This window comes from Hemiscyllium ocellatum, chromosome 31 (assembly GCF_020745735.1).
Source record: "Hemiscyllium ocellatum isolate sHemOce1 chromosome 31, sHemOce1.pat.X.cur, whole genome shotgun sequence".
Taxonomy (NCBI): Eukaryota; Metazoa; Chordata; class Chondrichthyes; order Orectolobiformes; family Hemiscylliidae; genus Hemiscyllium; species Hemiscyllium ocellatum.
Window position 1 is genome coordinate 8,466,570 of NC_083431.1, and position 20,943 is coordinate 8,487,512.

General features: G+C 43.0%; 1 protein-coding gene across 1 annotated transcript in view; it reads right to left on the minus strand.

The window, feature by feature from the left end:
* LOC132830225 (inactive serine/threonine-protein kinase TEX14-like) overlaps nucleotides 1-20,943 on the minus strand; it is a 112,417-nt gene that overhangs the window by 34,355 nt on the left and 57,119 nt on the right. Inside the window, exons 14-18 of the mRNA XM_060847758.1 lie at nucleotides 12,637-12,933; nucleotides 12,071-12,183; nucleotides 4,179-4,319; nucleotides 2,846-2,945; nucleotides 1,776-1,830 (exon numbers count right to left, since the gene is read on the minus strand). Of these exons, the coding sequence (XP_060703741.1) occupies nucleotides 1,776-1,830; nucleotides 2,846-2,945; nucleotides 4,179-4,319; nucleotides 12,071-12,183; nucleotides 12,637-12,933 (706 nt within the window). The remainder of the gene's footprint in view (nucleotides 1-1,775; nucleotides 1,831-2,845; nucleotides 2,946-4,178; nucleotides 4,320-12,070; nucleotides 12,184-12,636; nucleotides 12,934-20,943) is intronic.

Genomic DNA, 20,943 nt, shown 5'->3' on the forward strand with positions numbered 1-20,943 from the left:
TCTGAGTGCTGGCAAATGGGACTAGATTAGGTTGGGATATCTGGTCGGCATGGGCGAGTTGGATCGAAGGGCCTGTTTCCGTGCTGTGCATCTCTAAATTCTCTGACTCTATGAAATACATGGATAGGAAAGGTTTAAAAGGTTATGGGCCAAGTGCAAGGAAATGGATTAGTGTGGTGGACATTTTGGTTGGCATGGACTAGTTTGGGTCAAAGGGCCTGTCTCTATGCTGTCGGACGCTGACTCTATAACTGGATATGACAGGACTGCACAGGTTAGATCTGATCTGTTGTTTGTGGGATCTCTTAGCCCTGTTTATCACACACTGCTTATGTGTTTGGAATGCAAATAATCCTGTTTTGTAGCTTCAACGGGTTGACATTTCATTTTTTGGCACGAAATGCAGCTTTTGATGCAGTTTTTGGTACGCCCTCTTGAAACAGGGTTTCTTCATTGCAACAGGGTTTACCATTTGGCTCAATGGCAATGGCAGGGTGGGGGATATACTGAATTAAGAGATTATAGATTGTGGGGTTAAATACAATTCTGCTGGATACACAGAACCTCATCTGTCTTTTGTTGTTAGATCTATTCAAAGTCTTATCTCACACATCACAGTAGTGATTGCACACACCATGGAAGGTTTTCTCAATGTGAAGATGGGATTTTGCCTCCACAAGGACAAGTGGTGATCACTCCTACCAATAGTATCATGGACTTATGTATCGCCTATAAGATATTTGATGAGGTCAAGATCAAGTACATTTTTCTGTCTTGGTGACTCCACCAATGTCTTCCCAGGCCCCTTCTAGCAGCTAAATGTTTTGTGACTTGGCCAGCTTGGTCAATGGTGATACCAACTCACTCTTGGTGATGGACATTCAGTCCCCCAACACAGTACATTGTGTGCCCCTGCCACCCTCAGTGCTTCCTCCAAAAGTTCAACATGGAGAACCAAATTATCAGCTGAGGGGAGGTGTTAGGTTGTTATCAGCAGGAGAGCTCTTCACCCCTTTTTGACTTGTTGCCATGAGATCTTATGCAGTCCAGAGTCAATTTTATACTTTGTATGAAACTAATAAAATCTATATAGTATATTGCTATATTTATTAGACACTCACAGTCTAACTGGGAGAAAGTGAGGACTGCAGATGCTGGAGATCAGAGTCAAAAAGTATGGCACTGGAAAAGCACAGTCTAATTATCAGTTTCTTGCGTTTTAATATTGCATTATATGCAGTTTAGCAGGAGTTCCCCTTTTATTGTCCAGTGTCACAGCAGCACATTGGGCATTTGGTATTTTAGATACAGTAACAAATTAGAATGTGTGGTGGAAAAAAGCCAAAGAATGTTTTAAAGGTGTAGACATTCGAAACAGCTCAAATAGTTTTGTATAAAATACCAAATGAGAAACAGTCAGAAGAAAAAGCTAGGCTTTACAAAATGGGTAGATACAAAATGCTGCAGTTTAGACAATCTTATCTTGCTGGGCAAGAAAAATGGGCACCAACTTTAGTCAAGATCATTTCCTTTCCACAGGAGAGAAAGGAAATGTGTTTCTACACATTGCATGGAACCAGAAAATGGACTGCAGCCAGATAAAAATAAAAAGGATAAATGCCCCTGAGGAATTTGAATCTATGCTGGATGCATAGAAGATGTGGAGAATTTGTACAAGATACCAGTGGGCTAGTCACAAATTTAGCCTCCAGAAAACCTTGAATCATTCCAATATACAAGACAAAAGTTAAATATTTATTCATGTAACTACTTACCCAGATGAAGGTGTACAACTGCTCTGGTCTTCATCCTTGTTTCTGTTTTCTTCTACTGTCAAGACATACAAATGAAGTTATTTTTGTAATCAAGGACAAAACATGTTTCATTTTTGGTTTCTTGCTTCGATCTTCTCACTGATTCCCAGAAGGTTCACTTTGACATGAAAATATAAGTTGCCCTGCTTTTGCCCTGCTAATTAACAAGTCATTGCTGTCTAAGAAGCAAATTGTAATATGATCAGTTGAACTTCTGCTATCATCATTTCATCAATACTTAACAGCAGTTTATTTGTAAAATGGCAATAACAGTGTAACTGGATGTCTTAAGAGCATATTTTTTCCTTCCTAGTGATGTGGCCATCTGAATCAAGATCCTGGGGTCGATCTCTAATCTCAGCTTGGAAACACACTGGGTGCTACAATAAGCAACAGTTCTCTTGGGCTATGGAGGGATACATAGTAAATGTTCTTGCACCTGACTGCTTGACAGTGCTTGCATGCCAACATTATTTAGGAAGGGAATCAGACTTAACTGTGGTACTGTGGTACTAATCCTCCCCACCTTGACAAATCAAATCTTGACATACAGTTCACACTGAGGCTGTCAACTGCGTGAAGTAGTAAAGGATTGTTGATAGCTGAAGGAGCACATGCTAGAGTGAGCAGCATTTCCCAACCCTAGTGAATCCTTTAACCAACAGGCCAACTCAAAGCATCTAAATGAGTGATTGATGTTGCACCAATGATACTAACCTCATCAAGCTGGATTACAAGGTACACTGTGCACTACTTATATGATCGGAGGGTTTATTCTGAAGGTATTCAACTACTACTGTGTGATTTTTCATTAGGTAACAACATCATTCTGCACAGTGAATGGTTCTAGTAATTCAAGAATTGACTGATTGCTAGTGGGAGCACAGATGCTCATACTGTATCTTTTACTCATAAATTACATTCAAAACTGAGGAAGCTGCCTATTTCCAAAAATTACAAAACATCTACAAATGATGATTGCAACACTTTGATCTATTACAACTCCCTTGACAAACTGTTGACGTACTTACCAACACCATCAGTATCAAAACTGCTTGAGCTTCTGGAAGAGCTTGCGTTTTTCTGATAAATCGCTGTGGTAATTTCTAACTCTTCTTCAAAACTAGTGGACTATAAAAGGAAATTAAATTTTCTCTTAGTAGAGATTTTGTTTGCTAAGTAGAACACATATCTCCTGCTTTCACACTGGGACAATGTCCTGGAGTAAAAGGTTGACATATTTCCTCTCCTTTGTTAGTTAAATGTCCCAGTAGTTTATCAGGCCATCACATTTTTAAAAAATATAAGTCGTTCTTAATTCATTTTTCACAGAACTGAAGTTTGAGGTTTTGCTTATCTATGAGGTTTTATACTTAACTGAGAAATCCAATGGAAGGTCAAAGGCATAGTGCAAGACATCATCAAAGGTAGAACTGATCACAGAAATTATGTAAATCAAGGAGTGATTAGGCAAAGTCACATTTTGTAATGCAACTACTGGCAGATTATACAAAGAACGAAAGGCATTGGAAGTCTAGAGTTTCTGGGAAAGAGCGGTTACAGTAAAAGGCTTGATGAGTCTATTTCCCCTCTTTCCTTAGCAAATTTTCCTATTTCTAACATTTATCCAATTTGAAAGTTCCTATTGAATTTGTTATCTCCACTCTTTCAGATGAATCATAACAACTCACTATATAAAGAAAAACACTTATTTATCATGAGGCGCATTTGCCAATTACCTTAACTCTGTGTCCTCTGGTTATCAATACTCCTGCCAAAGGAATCAGCTTTGCATATGCTAACAAACCGTCAAAAATTTTTAAAAACCTTGATTAAATTTTCCCTTTGCCTCCTCCTTGTTTTGCTTTAAAGAAAACAATCCCAGATTCTAAAGCATAAAGACAGAAAATGCTGGAAAAAATAGCAGATCTGATCTATCAGTGAAGAGAGAAACTGAGTTAACATTTCACGTCTGAGGCCTTTTACCAGAATCGGAAGGAGTTGGAGACTTAACAGTTTTCAAGTAAGTTTCAATCCTGGCTTAAAACCTGATGTTCCCCAGTTCTAATAAAAGGTTATTGATCTAAAAGGTTAACTCTGTTTCGTTCTCCTCAGTGTACATAGCATTTTATTTATATCTCAATTTTTTTTAGGATGTGTAATATTTTATTTTTATCCCAACTTCTTTAAACCTTCCACATCATAGAATTCCTCATTTTAGATTTCACCGTAGCAAGGATATAGCAGAAAATAATGAGTGAGTAAAATAGTCCACAAGAATGTTAAAAGGAAAAGTAAAGGCAGCTCACCGGAGCCATGAGCATTGTGGAATTGATAATATCTGGTGAATTACTTCCATTTTACCTCTTTGGTAAGTTGATTTGAGTTGAGGTCGACATTAGTTGAAGTTTCAGAACAAACAGAGACCATTTCGGGATTGGGAGTGAAAAACTCATCAGACACACTGAGGGATGAATCTGACATTGACGAGTGGTACATCTTTTCCTGAAAACATTACATTGAACAAAATTAATTCATGCCACCTCTTAAGCCATACATGCAATTAACACTAAGAAGTGATCATTCCTTCCAAATTCCTCAGGCTTTCTTCTTTAAGAAGTTCCACAATGATATTTTGCAGAAAAAAACCCACAGGCTCCCCTAATGGTTCATGAACTTTATCCAAATTGTAGCTGAGCCACGCAGACCAAGAATGTCTAAGATTCAATCTCAGTCATGGTGGCAGTAGTTATGCTGCAAGTGGCCTCGAAATCACTGAGAGGCAAGAACAAACTGTGACTGTTGCTCTTAATTGCTATCTAAAGATTCTTGCTCAAAATGCACACATGGATGCTTACAAAGGGTCATGATTTGGAGATGCCGGTGTTGGACTGGGGTGTACACAGTTAAAAATCACACAACACCAAGTTATAGTCTAACAGGTTTAATTGGAAGCACACTAGCTTTCAGAATGACGCTCCTTCATCTGGTGTTGTGTGATTTTTAACTGTGTACAAAGGGTCAGGTTTTGGCTGGGCTGAGGTGCCTCTTGAGCTGAATTTGCTGCTGACACTTTGGAAGTGAAACAGATTGCAGTCAGTGTCTATGGGCTAGAACAGGTTAATGACAGCTAATATCTGTGCCAGAGGTTGCTGTCATTAGGATGGTGAAAGTTGGGAGAGGATGATAGATGAGGAGATGTAGTTCCTGGTAGGAGAAAGGCAATTAGTGGCAACTGCTATCAACACTTATAGCTCATTACAGTCTACCTAACAATAACAGAGATTAGATAGGTATGTTAATTCAAAGACTAATGAGTCAGTTTAAATGCAACCTTACGGTAACATCTCAGCCTCAGGTACAGAATGATTCAGTGCTTAAAGAGCAGGAAATTATTCTAAGCCTAACATTGAAGAGATTCGATTACAATGTGTCAGGAAGCCATTTTATGATCAAAAGTTTCCCCTCCTTGCGAAGAAGCCATTTTTAAAATAATTGTATCCAAGTCGAGGGAGAAAGCACCGATGTGGTCGACCCCTTCGGGATCTGGACCAGTAAGTGGCAGGTCAGGGTAACCCTAAGGGTCGATGACAGTGGGAACATCCTCCACCCACCCTCAAGCTTCGCAATTGGAGGGAGCAGAGGCTACCTGACATATGCAGAGCAGCCGAAAGTGTGCTGAACCTGCGGGAAGTTGGGACACATGGCAGCGGATTGCAAGGTGACCATCTGCAGGAACTGCAAACAGGAGGGTCACCTGACCAAGGACTGTCAGGAAGCAAAGAGCTGCAACCTGTGCGGAGAGACGGACCACATGTACAAGACCTGCCCCAAGACGGGGGCGGGGGGGGGTGGGGGGGCACTTATGCACAGATGGTCGGAGGTGGCAACTTGAGCCAGGGACCCCCAAAGACCAGCAAGGTCCACCCAGACAGCAGGGAAACGGAGACTGGTGGCACCCAGAAAGAAGAACAGGCTGGAGTGGAAGAGGCAGCAGCCAGCGGAGAGACACAGCAGTTGATCCTAGCTCTAGTTGGGCAAATGGAAGCAATGGAGGAGGAGGTAATCGAGAAGGCAGAGGAGTGGATACCTGTTAAAAACAGGAAAGGAAAATCCTGCCAGGCCCCCAAAGCAAAGGGGGAAACGACAGCTGCACGAGGGAGGTACGGCCAGCTCTCTGGATGGTGAAGACAGGCGCAAGGAGCGTCATCAACAGAAGAAGAGACAGAGCGCTGTAGGTGAAGAGGAGGGCATTTCCTCCCAACCAGGAAACAACAGAGCCCCCGAAGTCCACCCTCCACCCAGTGAGAACCGGGGGTTACCCACTGCCCTAAGCTACAGGTAACTGAGAGCCGTGATCCTCTGACAGTCCAACTGTCAGACACAGAACTGGATAGTGCGGACCCTTGCCTTGGCTCAATGACACCAGAGCGCGTAAATGACCCCAGTGAGGAGCTGGACAGCTACCTCAGCCCAGCGAGGGTCCAGCAGTTCGTGCTCACCATGGGGATGCAGACAGCTACCCCAAAGACAGGACAGTCAAATGGACAATGGTATCCCCATAAACTGGAGGTCAAAGAAGGTTCCTTTGCTATCGTATAACAGGGGGCCCACTCAGTAGTTGGGCTCTGCTGACGCCTCAGCTAAATACTAAGAGACTGGATGATTAATAAACAGAACTGCAAATACGATAACTGTAAATTCGATTAACTCAATCTGTTCTCTGTAATGTTAAGACATGCAATGTATATATATGAATGGCATGACCAATTGTACAGGTACCAAAGATTTATTCCTATGAATAAAGTATATTTTGAAATAAAAATTTTTTTTCAGATGTGTGAGAAGGGATCTGTCTGTGAGATCCTTTATGTATGCCCAGACTCTATCCCGCACTGCACACTGCCCTCGAAGCAGCTGTGGGGGGGGGGGAAACGAGACTGTCACACACCTCCTTCTGGAATGTGCCTATGCAGAAGAAGTCTGGAGAGGAATGCAGGGTGTTTGTCGAGGTTCGACCCAAGCAACGCCGCAATGTGGGACTCCGTGCACTATGGTCTGTTCCCCGGGACGCATACCGAGACGAACATCAACTGTGCCTGGAGGATCATAAACTCGGTGAAGGACGCTCTCTGGGCGGTCCGAAACCTGTTGATCTTCCAGCTGAAGGAGTTAACCCCAACTGAGTGTTGCAGACTGGCACATTCCAAGGTCCAGGACTACGTGCTGAGGGAAGCGCTGAAGCTTGGGGCAGCTGCTGCCAAGGCATGGTGGGGAAAGACCACCTTGTAACATCTGCCTACCTAAGAAGAACAGGGGGGCCACCCAGTCATTTGGGCTCTGCTGATGCCTCAGCAGAAGATCTGGATAGTAAATGTACAGACTTGTATAGAGGAAAAATAAATTTTGATATCTGTATGTAAAGCAATGTAATGTGTGCACAAGAATGGCATGGCCAATTGTAAAGAGATCCAAATAATTTTATGAATAAAGTATATTTTTGAAATAAAAAATAGTATCAGACGTGTGGGCTGTGCAAGGTTACCTTATGAACTTGCCAATGAGCTCAGACTGGTACCTATTTATGAGAGGAGTTTATCTCTTTAGCAGGTGCCTAACTCGGCTGGGTATGTTTCCCACCTGATGAATGGGTTAGGATCTGTAGGAGTGATTAGTCGAGCGTACACAGACCTGTCAATTAACTTCTCTTCCTTATGAATTATTGTCTTTCACTGTTATCTGTCTAATAAAGAACATGTAATGTTTTGGTAAACTTTTGTATAAAGGAAGCTACTTTGTATCAAAACATCAGAGTAGCCTGCTGGGGCACTTGAAGAGCTGGTACCCTACTCTGCTAGGTTATTAGAACCTAGTAGTTTTGCTTATAGGTATCAGTGTTATGTTGTAACAGTGATGCTACTGGTAAATAAAGGGGATAACTAAAATTAAACCAATCTGTCTGTAAGGGGATCTTTTATTTCAGACTTCCAAAGAGTACGATCTCCAGGACAAACCTAGAGAGAGGCTTACAGGTCTGAGTCCACAAGGGATTCCCTGGGCCATCTCAAATCTCTCCTTTAACAACTCTGCATACCTTGACACGGTAATGTCTTCCCTGGTTCAGGATCTGCCCACACACATTCGACACCACCCACACCCTCCACCTCCTCCATGACTTTTGGTCCCCTGTCCCAACACCTCATCTTCACCACGGACATCCAGTCCCTATACACATCCAATCGCCATGACGACGGCCTCCAAGTCCTACACTTCTTCCTCTCCCGCCGACCCAACCAGTATCCTTGCACTAATACACTCATCTGATTGAATGAACTAGTCCTCAACCTCAACAATTTCTCCCACTTCCTCCAGACCAAAGGGGTAGCCATGGACACCCACATGGGCCCCTCTTCATCGGATACATGGAGCAGTCCATCCTTCGCAGCTACACCAGCACCATTCCCCACCTTTTCCTCCACTACATCGATAACTGTATCAGCGCTACCTCGTGTCCCCACAAGGAGGCTGAACAGTTTATCAACTTCACAAACACATTCCACTCTGACCTCAAGTTCACCTGGACCATCTTGGACACCTCCCTCCCCTTCCTGAACCACACCTCCATTTCTGACGACCGACTCAACACAGGCATCCACTTTAAACCTACTACAGCTACCTGGACTACACTCCTCCCACCCTGCCTCCTGTAAAAACGCAATCCCTTATTCCCAAATCCTCTGTCTCCGCCATATCTACTCCCAGCAGGACTAATTCCACCAGAGAACATCCCAGATGGCCTCCTTCTTCAAAGACTGCAATTTACCCTCCCACATGTTCAACGATGCCCTCCAAAGCATCTCCTCCACTTCCAGCACCTCAGGCTTGAATCCCACCCCTCCAATTGCAATAAAGACAGAACCCCCCCACTCCGGTCCTCACCTTCCACCACATCAATCTCCGAATACTCGCATCATCCTCTGCCATTTCCGCCACCTACAAACAAACCTCACGACCAGAGATATATTTCCCTCCCCACCCATATATGCATTCCATAGAGACTATTCCCTCTGCGACTCCCTTGTTCCATCCAAACCTCCCACCAACCCACTCTCCACTCCTGGCACCTTCCTCTGCCACTGCAAGAAGTACAAAACTTGCTCATACACCTCCCCCATCACCTCCTTCCAATGCCCCAAAGGATCCTTCCACATCCAACAGAGGTTTACCTGTACTTCCACACATGTCATCTACTGTATTCATTGCTCCCAATGTGGTCTGCTCTACACTGGGGAGACAGGACACTAAGATGTGTCACGTTTCAGAGAACACCTCTGGGACACACGCACTATACAACCCCACCGCCCTATGGTCTAACACTTTTACTCCCCCTCCCACTTCGTCAAGGACATGCAAGTCCTGGGCCTCCACACCACCAAACTCTAGTCACCCAACACCTGGAGAAAGAATACCTCATCTTCCGCCTTGGGACCCTCCAACCACATGGGATCAATGTGGAATTCACCAGTTTCTTCATTCCCCTCCCCCAACCTTTTCCCAGACCCTCGAACTCGGCACCGCCCTCCTGAACAGTCCTCCTTGTCCATCTTCCTTCCCACCTATCCATTCCATCCTCCTCTCTGACCTATCACCTTCACTCCCATTTTCTTCTACCTATCGTATTTTCCCAGCTACCTTTCCCCCTCCCATTTATCTCTCAGCCCCCTTGGACAACCCCTTCATTCCTGATAAAGAGATTATGCTTGAGATGTCGACTCTCCTGCTCCTCAGATGCTGCCTGACCTGCTGTGCTTTCCCAGCACCACACTTTCCGACTCTATTCTCCAGCATCTGCAGTCCTAACTTTCTCTTAGTCACTGTATCAAATGCGTTTTTGAAGTCCATGTACACCACATCAGCAGCCTTGCCCTCATCAACCCTTTCTGATACCTCTTCAAGAAACTCCAATACTACTACAGCACTAACAACAGGCATCCAAACATGAACACTTGTGAAATGAATTTTGTCATACAGCCTGACACTGTATATATTTTGAAATGGATTGTTACGATCTATTCAACATGTGTCTACATTTTATAAACAGATATAAGGCAAATCTTCTTTGATTCTGTTCATTGCTATTGATCGTTTATCAAAGCAATAACATTTGTACATGTTCTTCAGGTATAAATTACTGATGGAAATTTCTGTGTCTTTCAGGCCAGGAATGCTGGAGCTGTTCAATAGATTCTGGGGTAGGGTAACTGCAAAAGCTGCAGACATTATCAATACATATTTTGGAGAAATCCATTCAAAACCAGATAATAATAATGTTCATTGTGGCTGTGATTACAGTTTCAGCCAAAATGAGTGCTAGGAATAAAATTGGTGAATTGGATTTGCTATGACTTACTACTCATGCCAAGAATAAAAATCAGTATCACTCAGATTAGTTAGGGTAGACAATATATAACTCAATACGCAATACTACTGCTCTCGGAAATGTTCAATAGACAAAAGGTGATCATCTAGAAAGTGCTTTATTTCCCAAATATATATCTCCAATAGGTAACTAACATATTACTAGGTAACAGAAAATGATGGAAATACTCAACAGTTAATGTAGAGAGAAAAGCAGAATAGCTTCAGGTTGATGGCATGTCATCAGAACTGAATTTCAGCATCAACAGTACTTTGTTTATATGTCATTACTTGATCTGTCTGTTGGACTGTATCAATTGCTTTTCTTTAAAGATTGTATTCCATAGCTGCAAATAAATATTTTACTGGTTTTAATTAGTACAGACATTGGTCAATGCTGAAGGCACCATCTTTGAAGAAAAAGTGACTAATTGATATGCATCTGATTTTAGTTCTGATGTTTTTTTGGTGACAAAAATATACTTTATTCACAAAAAAAAACTGTATTTACTTTCCTATGTTCCAAAGCACTTAGTCATAGAGTCATAAAGATGTACAGCACGGAAACACAACCTTCGGTCCATCTCGCCCTTATCCTAAATTATATATAAATCCTATCCGACCAGATATCCTAAATTAATCTAGTCTCATTTGCCAGCACTTGGCCCATATCCCAATAAACCCTTCCTATTTATATACCCATCCAGATGCCTTATAAATGTTGTAATTGTAGCAACCTCCACCATTTCCTCTGGTGAGGACTGCAGATGCTGGAGATCACATGATTAGATTAGATTAGATTACTTACAGTGTGGAAACAGGCCCTTCGGCCCAACAAGTCCACACCGACCCACCGAAGCGCAACCCACCCATAACCCTACATTTACCCCTTACCTAACACTACGGGCAATTTAGCATGGCCAATTCACCTGACCTGCACATCTTTGGACTGTGGGAGGAAACCGGAGCACCCGGAGGAAACCCACGCAGACACAGGGAGAATGTGCAAACTCCACACAGTCAGTCGCCTGAGTCGGGAATTGAACCCGGGACTCAGGCGCTGTGAGGCAGCAGTGCTAACCACTGTGCCGCCCACTCAGAGTCTAGAGTGGTGCTGGAAAAGCACAGCAGGTCAGGCAGCATCCAAGGAGCAGGAAAATCGACGTTTCGGGCAAAAGCCCTTCATCAGGAATCTTCATCGGCTCTTTCCATACACTCACCACCCTCTGTGTGAAACAGCTCTGAACAGTTTAGAATAATTCTGAGGACGGGCCACCGCACCCGAAACGTTAACCCTGATTTCTCTCTATAGATGTTCCAGACCTGCTGACCTTTTCCAGCAATTTCTAATTTTGCTTCTGAGACCCTCGTTACACCTTGGCAGAAAGATCTTAGATGTTCATCTTTCCCTCTCACAATAGGTCATCATCAAGGACACACCCCTCTGTTTCTCTCTCCTCTGATGCTTCCTGACATACCAAGTACATCCAATATCTTATTAATTTTATTGTAGATAACCTTAACCTGGGCTACTGTTGTTAATTCATTACCACAGAAGGCTGTGGAGGCCAGGTCATTGAGTACATTGAAGACAGTATTCTTGATTATGAAGGGGATCAATGGTTATGGGTAGAAAGTGGGAGAATGGGATAGAGAAACTTATCAGCCATGTTTAAATGGCGAGCAGACTCAATGGGCTGAATGGCCAAATTTCTGCTCATGTGTCTTATGATCTTTTGGCTAGACCATAGAGTAGCCTTTCAATCAAAATGGATAAATCTCATTTACATAAATTGCTGTAAAATACTTTGATAAAAATATCCAGATATATAACACACCTTTTGAGCTTTCTTTCGCATTCGTCTTGTGATGAATGTTTTGTTGAGGTTTGTTGTCTCCATTTCTTCCTCACTGCATCCTGATAACTGGCTATCAAAAGATTCATTCTGTCCTAAAGTGAAAAGATGTCAATCTTTCCTCATTTCTGGCTGATTATTTTCTGCTTTTTTGTCCATCATATTATTTAAATATTTCTTCTCAATTTCAGCTTTCATTCATTCATATTCAAAACAAAATCATTGTAGCCAATCAGATCAAAACTCTTATTGTAACATATCCCCAGTCATTCACTGAATAAATGTAAAATTTATAAGTGCTGGATTATATGCTGATTTGCATAGCTCAATTGAGTGCCTAATATAATATAAACATTTGAGAATTTAGGGGAAACATATCACAAGCTTAGCCATCTCACTTTCCAACTCATCAAGTTTCACCCACTACATTAATTTACAATCCGTAAACAAAACTGACAGTCTCCATCAATGTGCAGTTTGCACCAAGGACAAAATAAAACTCATTTCTTTAAAAGACACTAATGACTATTCATATTTAAACACTTCACCTGCAAAACTCTGGAAAATTTCCTCCACACCTGCACTGCTGTCACTCTCAATCAGTGTGTCCTTGGAAGTGTTCTTGTGTGAGCTGTAACCCATTTGTTCGTGACCTAGCTCTAGTCCTTTTTTCTCCTTGTCACTGTTGTGATGTTGCCGATGTTCCCTGTATTGCCACGGTAGTTTTGCAAAATGGCGGAACAATTCCTCTTCATTTATGTGTGGGCTACTATTGTCCTCTGGTTCCTCTTGTGCAGCAGGCAGGCATCCAGAGGCCATCTTTTCAATCACGTCTGTAACTTCATCTATGAAAATAAATGTAGGCCATGAATTCTAAACACGAGTTATAAAACAGACTATCATTCTTCCCCTACCATGTAGTAGCACTATGTGTGAGAATAAACAAGTTTCTAAAACCAAAATGCCACAGATGCTTAAAATCTGGAATATACTTAAGATACTGGAACCCAGCAGGTGAGGCAGCCTCTGTGGAGAGAGGAACAGAAGGAATGTTTTGAGTTGATTAACATTTTAAAATTCAGATTTCCAGCATCCTAAGAATTTTGCTTTTGAGTCAATTGTCCAATCACAATCAAAAGAAAATCTGCTTTTGAGTTTGCCCCACATTGGATAAGATAAAAAAAGGAAGAATTGCATTTACATAATGGCTTTCAGTCTCAGGACACTCCAGAGCACTGGACAGCCAATGAAGTTCTTCTGAAGTGTAGTCAACAAATAACATAAAGAACCTGGCAGCCAAATTACACATAGGAAGCTCCCACAAATAAAAGCATGATAAACAATTTCTAATGATATGGATTGGCCAGACACTGGATGTATCTCACCTGTTCTTGTTGGAAACAGTGTCATAAGATCTAACATCCACCTGATTTCTTATGACAGGACTAAATTAGGTCTAAATCTGTTTCCTTACTTGTCCAATTGTTAGTCCCAGGCATTTGCTCCGATTTTAACTTTGATTTTTTTGGATAGTTTCGGTGTTGTGTTTTTCTCCTGCTGGTTAAAGGAGAAATCTCATGATTTTTCTTCTGTCTCACTTTCACTCCTTCTGGTACAATGTTACAGCTGCACAAATTAAATGAAAATATATTTGCGCTTAGTAATGTACTAAAATGACAATTATATATAATTAAGAGGACTTGTGGTCCGGTATCTAATTCTGGACAAGAAACCCAGGATTCGAGCCTCATGCCAGGACTTGTTGGCCAGGGAAGGTGTATTGGTAAAGTGACCAAATAGATTGATTGTTAGCCTGTGAACCCTTCCAATTCACTGGCGAGGCGGACTCTCATTATCAGCCATTCTGCAAGAAACAATGGTAAACCATCATGGTACATTATCTGTAAGTGTGTAGTAAACCAGTGGACGCTCATGGCCAACCCTGGGAAATGGGGATGGAAGAAAAGACAGACATATGGTTCACCAGTTCAATCTCTCATATTTTAAGGAATAAAACATACATCCAATACTGACTACCTTACCAAGCAATATGCTGTTTATTTGACAGTCTTGACTCAGTGGTAGCACTCTCACCTTTGAGTAAGAAGACCAATACTATCAAACTCCATTACAGTGATTTTATTATATAATCTAGATTAAAACTTTAATTCAGTACTAAAACAGTGCTGCATTATTTGGAGAAGGGGCTACCATCCATTAAATTCAATGTTAACATAGGCCCTGTCCAGTGTCCCAGGTGGATGTAAAGGTCCACTGGAACTATTATTGTTTGTGGGAATTTGGGGCTGGGCACAAACTGGTTGTCATGCTTCCTTACAATAATGCAACTCAAAAGTACTTAATTGGCTGTGAAGTGGTTTGGGATATCCTGTGACTATAGAAAGTTCCAATACAATAGTAAGTTGAGTCTTATAATACTGAAAGACAAGCATAGAGATAGCATTCTATCATGTCTCACAATATTCAGAAACACTTTATACCACTATAGTCAATGTCATTCCATAGGAAATGTATCAGCCATTTTGTACCTTTAAAGATCCATAAATAACAATGACAACTAAAACTGGCATACAATGCTATTGATGTGGGAGAAATCTTGAACAGGTCAATAAGAGAGGTTTTTTCTGTTGAATACGTCCAAACGATTATCAAAAGTAAAATCTGCATAGCTCTGGTGCATAATCCAGGTCAACAGGAGAGTGCATTAGAGAGGCAGTTCCAGAGGTCAGTATAGTCATTTGTAAGTCTCCAGATTAATAATGGGAACAAGGAAAAGATGGAAATGTACATCAAGTATTTTGTGTCTTGACTTCACTGTAAAACGTACATAAAACATCCCAAGAATACTTAAAGTTCAAGTGGCAAAAAGAAGAGAGGAGCTTCAATCACAGTCATCAATGAAAGGTACTGAGAAAACTATTAGAATTAAAGGCTGACAAATCCTCAAAACCTTATGGACTTCATCCTAGGGTCTTACAAAAGTGACCAAGATGGATGTGATCTACTAGAGATGGTAGGTTATGGTCTTCCAAAATCCCCATGGACTCTGGAAAGATCCCAGTGAATATGAAAAATCACAAACGCAACATCTCTATTCAAAAAAGGAGGGAGCCTGAAACAGGAAATTGCTACAATATATTATTAAGAGTAATTAGAAAATCAAAATGTGATCGTGCTAAGCCAACACGATTTTGTGAAAGGGAAATAGTGTTTGACTAATTTTACAGTGCTTTTTGAGGCAGGATGAATTGTAAAGAACCTATAGGTGGAGAATACTTAGATTTCTAAAGGCATTCAATAGGGTGTCATATAAAAGGTTACTTCACAATACAAGAGCTCATGGTGTAGACAATAGCATGGATAGAAACTAGATTACTAACAGAAAGCATAGAACTGGACATGAATAGATCATTTTCAGATGGACAAGCTGAGGAGGGTGGCCCTCCCCTCCAACCTATCACCATTACCCCCACCTCCATCTACCTATCACACTCTCAGCTATCTCCCCCCATGCCCACCCCCCTCTCAATTATCTCTCCACCCCCTCAGCTCACATTCCTCATTCCTGATGAAGGACCCTTTCCCAAAATGTCATTTCTCCTGCTCCTCAGATGCTGCCTGACCTGCTGTGCTTTTCCAGCATCCCACTCTCGACTCTGATCTCCAGCATGTGCAGTCCTCATTTTCTCCTATTCATAAACTATACTAATGACTTGGATAAAGGGATGAAATTATGTTTGCTAAATTTGTTTATGACACAAAGATAGGCAGAAAATTAAGTTGTCAAGACAGCAAACTGTTTACAAATTGATTTAAGTAGGTTTACTGAGCGGGATAAGATTTGGCAGATAGAGTTTAATTTGGGGATGTGCACATTTACCTACTTCGATAATAGAATGGCAGTATACTTTTTAAATGGAAAGATATTGTAGTACCCAAGTACAAAGGGATCTTAACGCTCTGCTACATGAATCACCAGAACTCAGAATGCAGGGACAGAAGTGATTAGAAAGGCAAATGGGATGTTGGTGTTTATTGCAATGGGAAATTGAATATACAAGTAGTAATGTGTTGCTACATCTGTTACAGGGCCTTAGGCAGACTGACAATGAAATGCTGTGTATAGTTTTAGTCTCTTTACTTAAGAAAGGATATAATTGTGTTAGAAACTGTTCAGAGTAGATTCACTTAACTGATTCCTGAGAGGAAAGGGTTAGTTTATTAGGAAATGCTCAGCAGGTTATATGGTCTTAGGGCCTATATCCAACAGAATAATGAGAAGTGATCTTATTGAAACATTTAAGATCCTGAGGGACTTGACAGGGTGCATAAGATGTTTCCCCTTGTAGGAGAGATTCGAACTATCGGGGACACAGTTTAACAATGAGGGATCTCCTAATTAAGACAGAGGTAAGGAGAAGTTTTTCTCTCTCAGAGGGATCATCAGTCTGTGGAGTTATCTTCTCCATTGAGCAGTGCAGGTTGGATCACTGAATACTGTGTATTCAAGAAACATTTGGACAGATTTTTGATTGACAAGGGAATCAAAAGATATTAAAATAAAAATTAAGTAGAGTTTGGGCTACAAACAGCTATGATCTGCTGAAAGGCAAAGCAGGCCTATTTCTGTTCCTAAATCACCAGAAATCTGACATCCCCAAAACTGAACAGGCTGAACTCAATTACTGGCTTTAAAGCACTTTGAAATATCTGGTGGCCATGAAAAGTGCTAAAATACAAGCCTTTTTTGAATTCTCCAAACCAAGGCACCAGTGAGTGAGGGCTGATGGCAGCTTTAAACATCGTGTTCAGTAGAATGTCATATCAGAAAACAAGTATTTCAGCCTTCTCTCATGATTGTCAGCTTGGATTAACAACCTGCATTTATGGGAAATGTATGCGATTAAGTCTCTGGCTCAAAGAAAGACTTGAATTTATATAATTGCTTTCACAACAGCAGGACACACGACGACATTTTACAGCAAATTAAGTGCTTTGTGGAGTATAGTCACTATTATAAAACTGGAAACTAAACAGCCAATTTAAATACACAAAGCTCTCACAAACAGCAATATGATTGTCACAGAAACAGAAACAGAAACAGGAGTGGCAGGAATGTTCAACATTCTAGATTAGAGTGGTGCTGGAAAAGCACAGCAGTTCAGGCAGCATCCGAGGAGCAGGAAAATCGATGTTTCGGACAAAAGCCTTTCATCTGGAATAGAGGCAGAGTGCCTGCAGGGTAGAGAGATAAATGAGAGGAGGATGGGGGTGAGGAGAAAGTAGCATAGAGTACAATAGGTGAATGAGGGGTGGGGATGGAGGTGACAGGTCAGAGAGGAGGGTGGGGGAATGTAGCAAAGAGTACAATGGGTGAATGGGGTGGGGATGAAGATGGTAGATCAGAGAGGATGGTGGAGTGGCGAGGAAGATAGGCAGGTAGGACAAGTCATGGGGACAGTGCTGAGCTGAAAGGTTGGAACTAGGATGAGGTGGGGGAAGAGGAAATGAGGAAACTGGTGAAATCCATATTGATGCCTTGGGGTTGAAGTGTTCCGAGGCAGAAGATGAGGTGTTCTTCCTCCAGGCGCCGGGTGGTGAGGGAGCAGAAGTGAAGGAGGCCCAGGACCTCCATGTCCTTGGCTGATTGGGAGGGGGAATTGAAATGTTGGGCCACAGGGCAGTGTGGTTGATTGGTGTGGGTGTCCCAGAGATGTTCCCTAAAGCACTCTGCTAGGAGGCATCCAGTCTCCCCAATGTAGAGGAGACCGCATCGGGAGCAACGGATACAATAAATGGTATTGGTGGATGCGCAGGTAAAACTTTGATGGATGTGGAAGGCTCCTTTGGGGCCTTGGATGGAGGTGAGGGAGGAGGTGTGGGCACAGGTTTTACAATTCCTGCGGTGGCAGGGGAAGGTGCCAGGACGGCAGGGGATTCTTAGGTGGCGTGGACCTGACCAGGTAGTCACGGAGGGAATGGTCTTTGTGGAAGGCAGAAAGTGGTGGGGAGGGAAATATATCCCTGGTGGTGGGGTCCATTTGGAGGTGGTGGAAATGTCGTCGGATGATTTGGTTTATGCGGAGGTTGGCAGGGTGGAAGGTGAGCACCGGGGGGGGGGGTTCTGTCCTTGTTACGATTGGAGTGTTGGGGTCTGAGGGCGGAGGTGCAGGATGTGGACGAGATGTGTTGGAGGGCATCTTTGACCACGTGGGAAGAGAAGCTGCGGTCTCTAAAGAAGGAGGCCATCTGGTGTGTTCTATGGTGGAACTGGTCCTCCTGGGATCAGATACAACGGAGGCGCAGGAATTGGGAATACGGGATGGCATTTTTGCAGGAGGTAGGGTGGGAAAAGGTGTAATCCAGATAGCTGAGAGTCGGTGGGTTTGTAGAAAATGTTGGTGTCAAGTCGGTCATCATTAATGGAGATGGAGAGGTCCAGGAAGGGGAGGAGGTGTCGGAGATGGTCCAGGTAAATTTAAGGACAGGGTGGAATGTGTTGGTGAAGTTGATGAATTGCTCAACCTCCTCACGGGAGCATGAGGTGGCGCCAATGCAGTTATCAATGTAGCGGAGGAAGAGGTGGGGAGTGGTGGCGGTGTAACTACGGAAGATGGACTGTTCTACGTAGCCTACAAAGAGACTGGCATAGCTGGGGCCCGTACAGGTGCCCATGGCTACCTCTTTGGTCTGGACTCCCATAGCTACTTGGATTACACCTCTTCCCACCCTACCTCCTGCAAAAATGCCATCCCATATTCCCAATTCCTCCGCCTCCGCCGTATCTGCTCCCAGGAAGACCAGTTCCACCACAGAACACCCCAGATGGCCTCCTTCTTTAGCGATCGCAATTTCCCTTCCCACGTGGTTAAAGATGCCCTCCAACGCATCTCGTTCACATCCTGCACATCCGCCCTCAGACCCTAACCCTCGAACTGTAAGAAGGACAGACCCCCCGTGGTCACCTTGCACCTTACCAACCTTCACATAAACCAAATCATCCGCCGACATCTCCGCCACCTCAAAATGGACCCCATCATCAGGGATATATTTCCCTCTCCACCCCTTTCCGCCTTCTCTCCATGACTACCTGGTCAGGTCCAAGCCCCCCAACAACCCACCCTCCAATCCTGGCACCTACCCCTGCCACCACAGGAGTTGCAAAACTTGCACCCACACCTCCTCCCTCACCTCCATCCAAGGCCCCAAAGGAGCCTTCCACATCCATCAAAGTTTTACCGCACACCACCAATACCATTTATTGTATCCGTTGCTCCTGATGCGGTCTCCTCTACATTGGGGAGACTGGACGCCTCCCAGCAGAGTGCTTTAGGGAACATCTCTGGGACACCCACACCAATCAATCACACTGCCTTATGGCCCAACATTTCAATTCCCCCTCCCAATCAGCTAAGGACTTGGAGGCCCTGGGCCTCCTTCACCACTGCTCCCTCACCACCCGACGCTTGGAGAAAGAACGCCTCATCTTCCACCTCGGAACACTTCAACCCCAAGGCATCAATGTGGACTTCACCAGTTTCCTCATTTCCCCTTCCCCCACCTTACCCCAGTTCCAACCTTTCAGCTCAGCACTGTCCCCATGACCTGTCCCACCTGCCTATCTTCCTTTTTGCCTATCCACTCCACCCTCTCCTCTGACCTGTCACCTCCATCCCCACCCCCATTCACCCATTGTACTCTATGTTACTTTCTCCCCACCCCCATCCTCCTCTCATTTATCTCTCCACCCTGCAGGCACTCTGCCTCTATTCCTACTAAGGGGCTTTTGCACGAAATGTCGATTTTCCTGCTTCTCGAATGCTGCCTGAACTACTGTGCTTTTCCAGCATCACTCTAATCTAGAATCTGGTTTCCAGCATCTGCAGTCCTTGTTTTTACCTAGGAATGTTCAACAGGGCACCCTGCAGGCCTCCTGACTCAATATCGAATTCAATAATTTTAGGGCCTAAACTTTCCTATGTCTTAGCCCCCTACCCACACACCAGGCCTTGTTATTACATAGTCTGCCAGTAGACACTACCTTTTGTTAGTCACTAACAGTCTCCATGAACAGGTATTCACCCTCCTAGTCAGATCGTAAACCAAACCTTTGTCTGTCCAATTGTTCTTCTCTCTCTTCAGGCTCTAATGAGGGAAAAGGATAGACCAGATATAAAAGTTGAAGTTCTAAATTGGAGAAAGGCCAATTTTGACGGTAATAGGCAAGAATTTTCGAAAACTGATTGGGGGCAGACGTTCGCAGGTAAAAGAATGGATCAAAAGTGGGAAACCTTCAGAAATGAGATAACGAGAATCCAGAGAAAGTATATTCCTGTTAGGGTGAAAGGAAAGACTGGTAGGTATAGGGAATGCTGGATGACTAAAGAAATTGAGGGTTTGGTTAAGAAAAAGGAAGCATATATAAGGTATAGATAGGATAGATTGAGTGAATCCTTAGAAGAGTATAAAGAAAGTAGAAGTATATTTAAGAGGGAAATCAGGAGGACAAAACGGGGACATGAGATAGCTTTGGCAAATAGGGTTAAGGAGAATCCAAAGGGTTTTTACAAATACATTAAGTACCAAAGGGTAACTAGGGAGAGAATAGGGCCCCTCAAAGAACAGCAAGGCAGCCTTTGTGTGGAGCTGCAGAAAATGGGGGAGATACTAAATGAGTATTTTGCATCAGTATTTACTGTGGAAAAGGATATGGAAGATATAGACTGGAGGCAAATAGATGGTGCCATCTTGCAAAATGTCCACATTACAGAGGAGGGAGGGCAGAATGTCTTGAAACAGTTAAAAGTGGATAAATCCCCAGGACCTGATCAGGT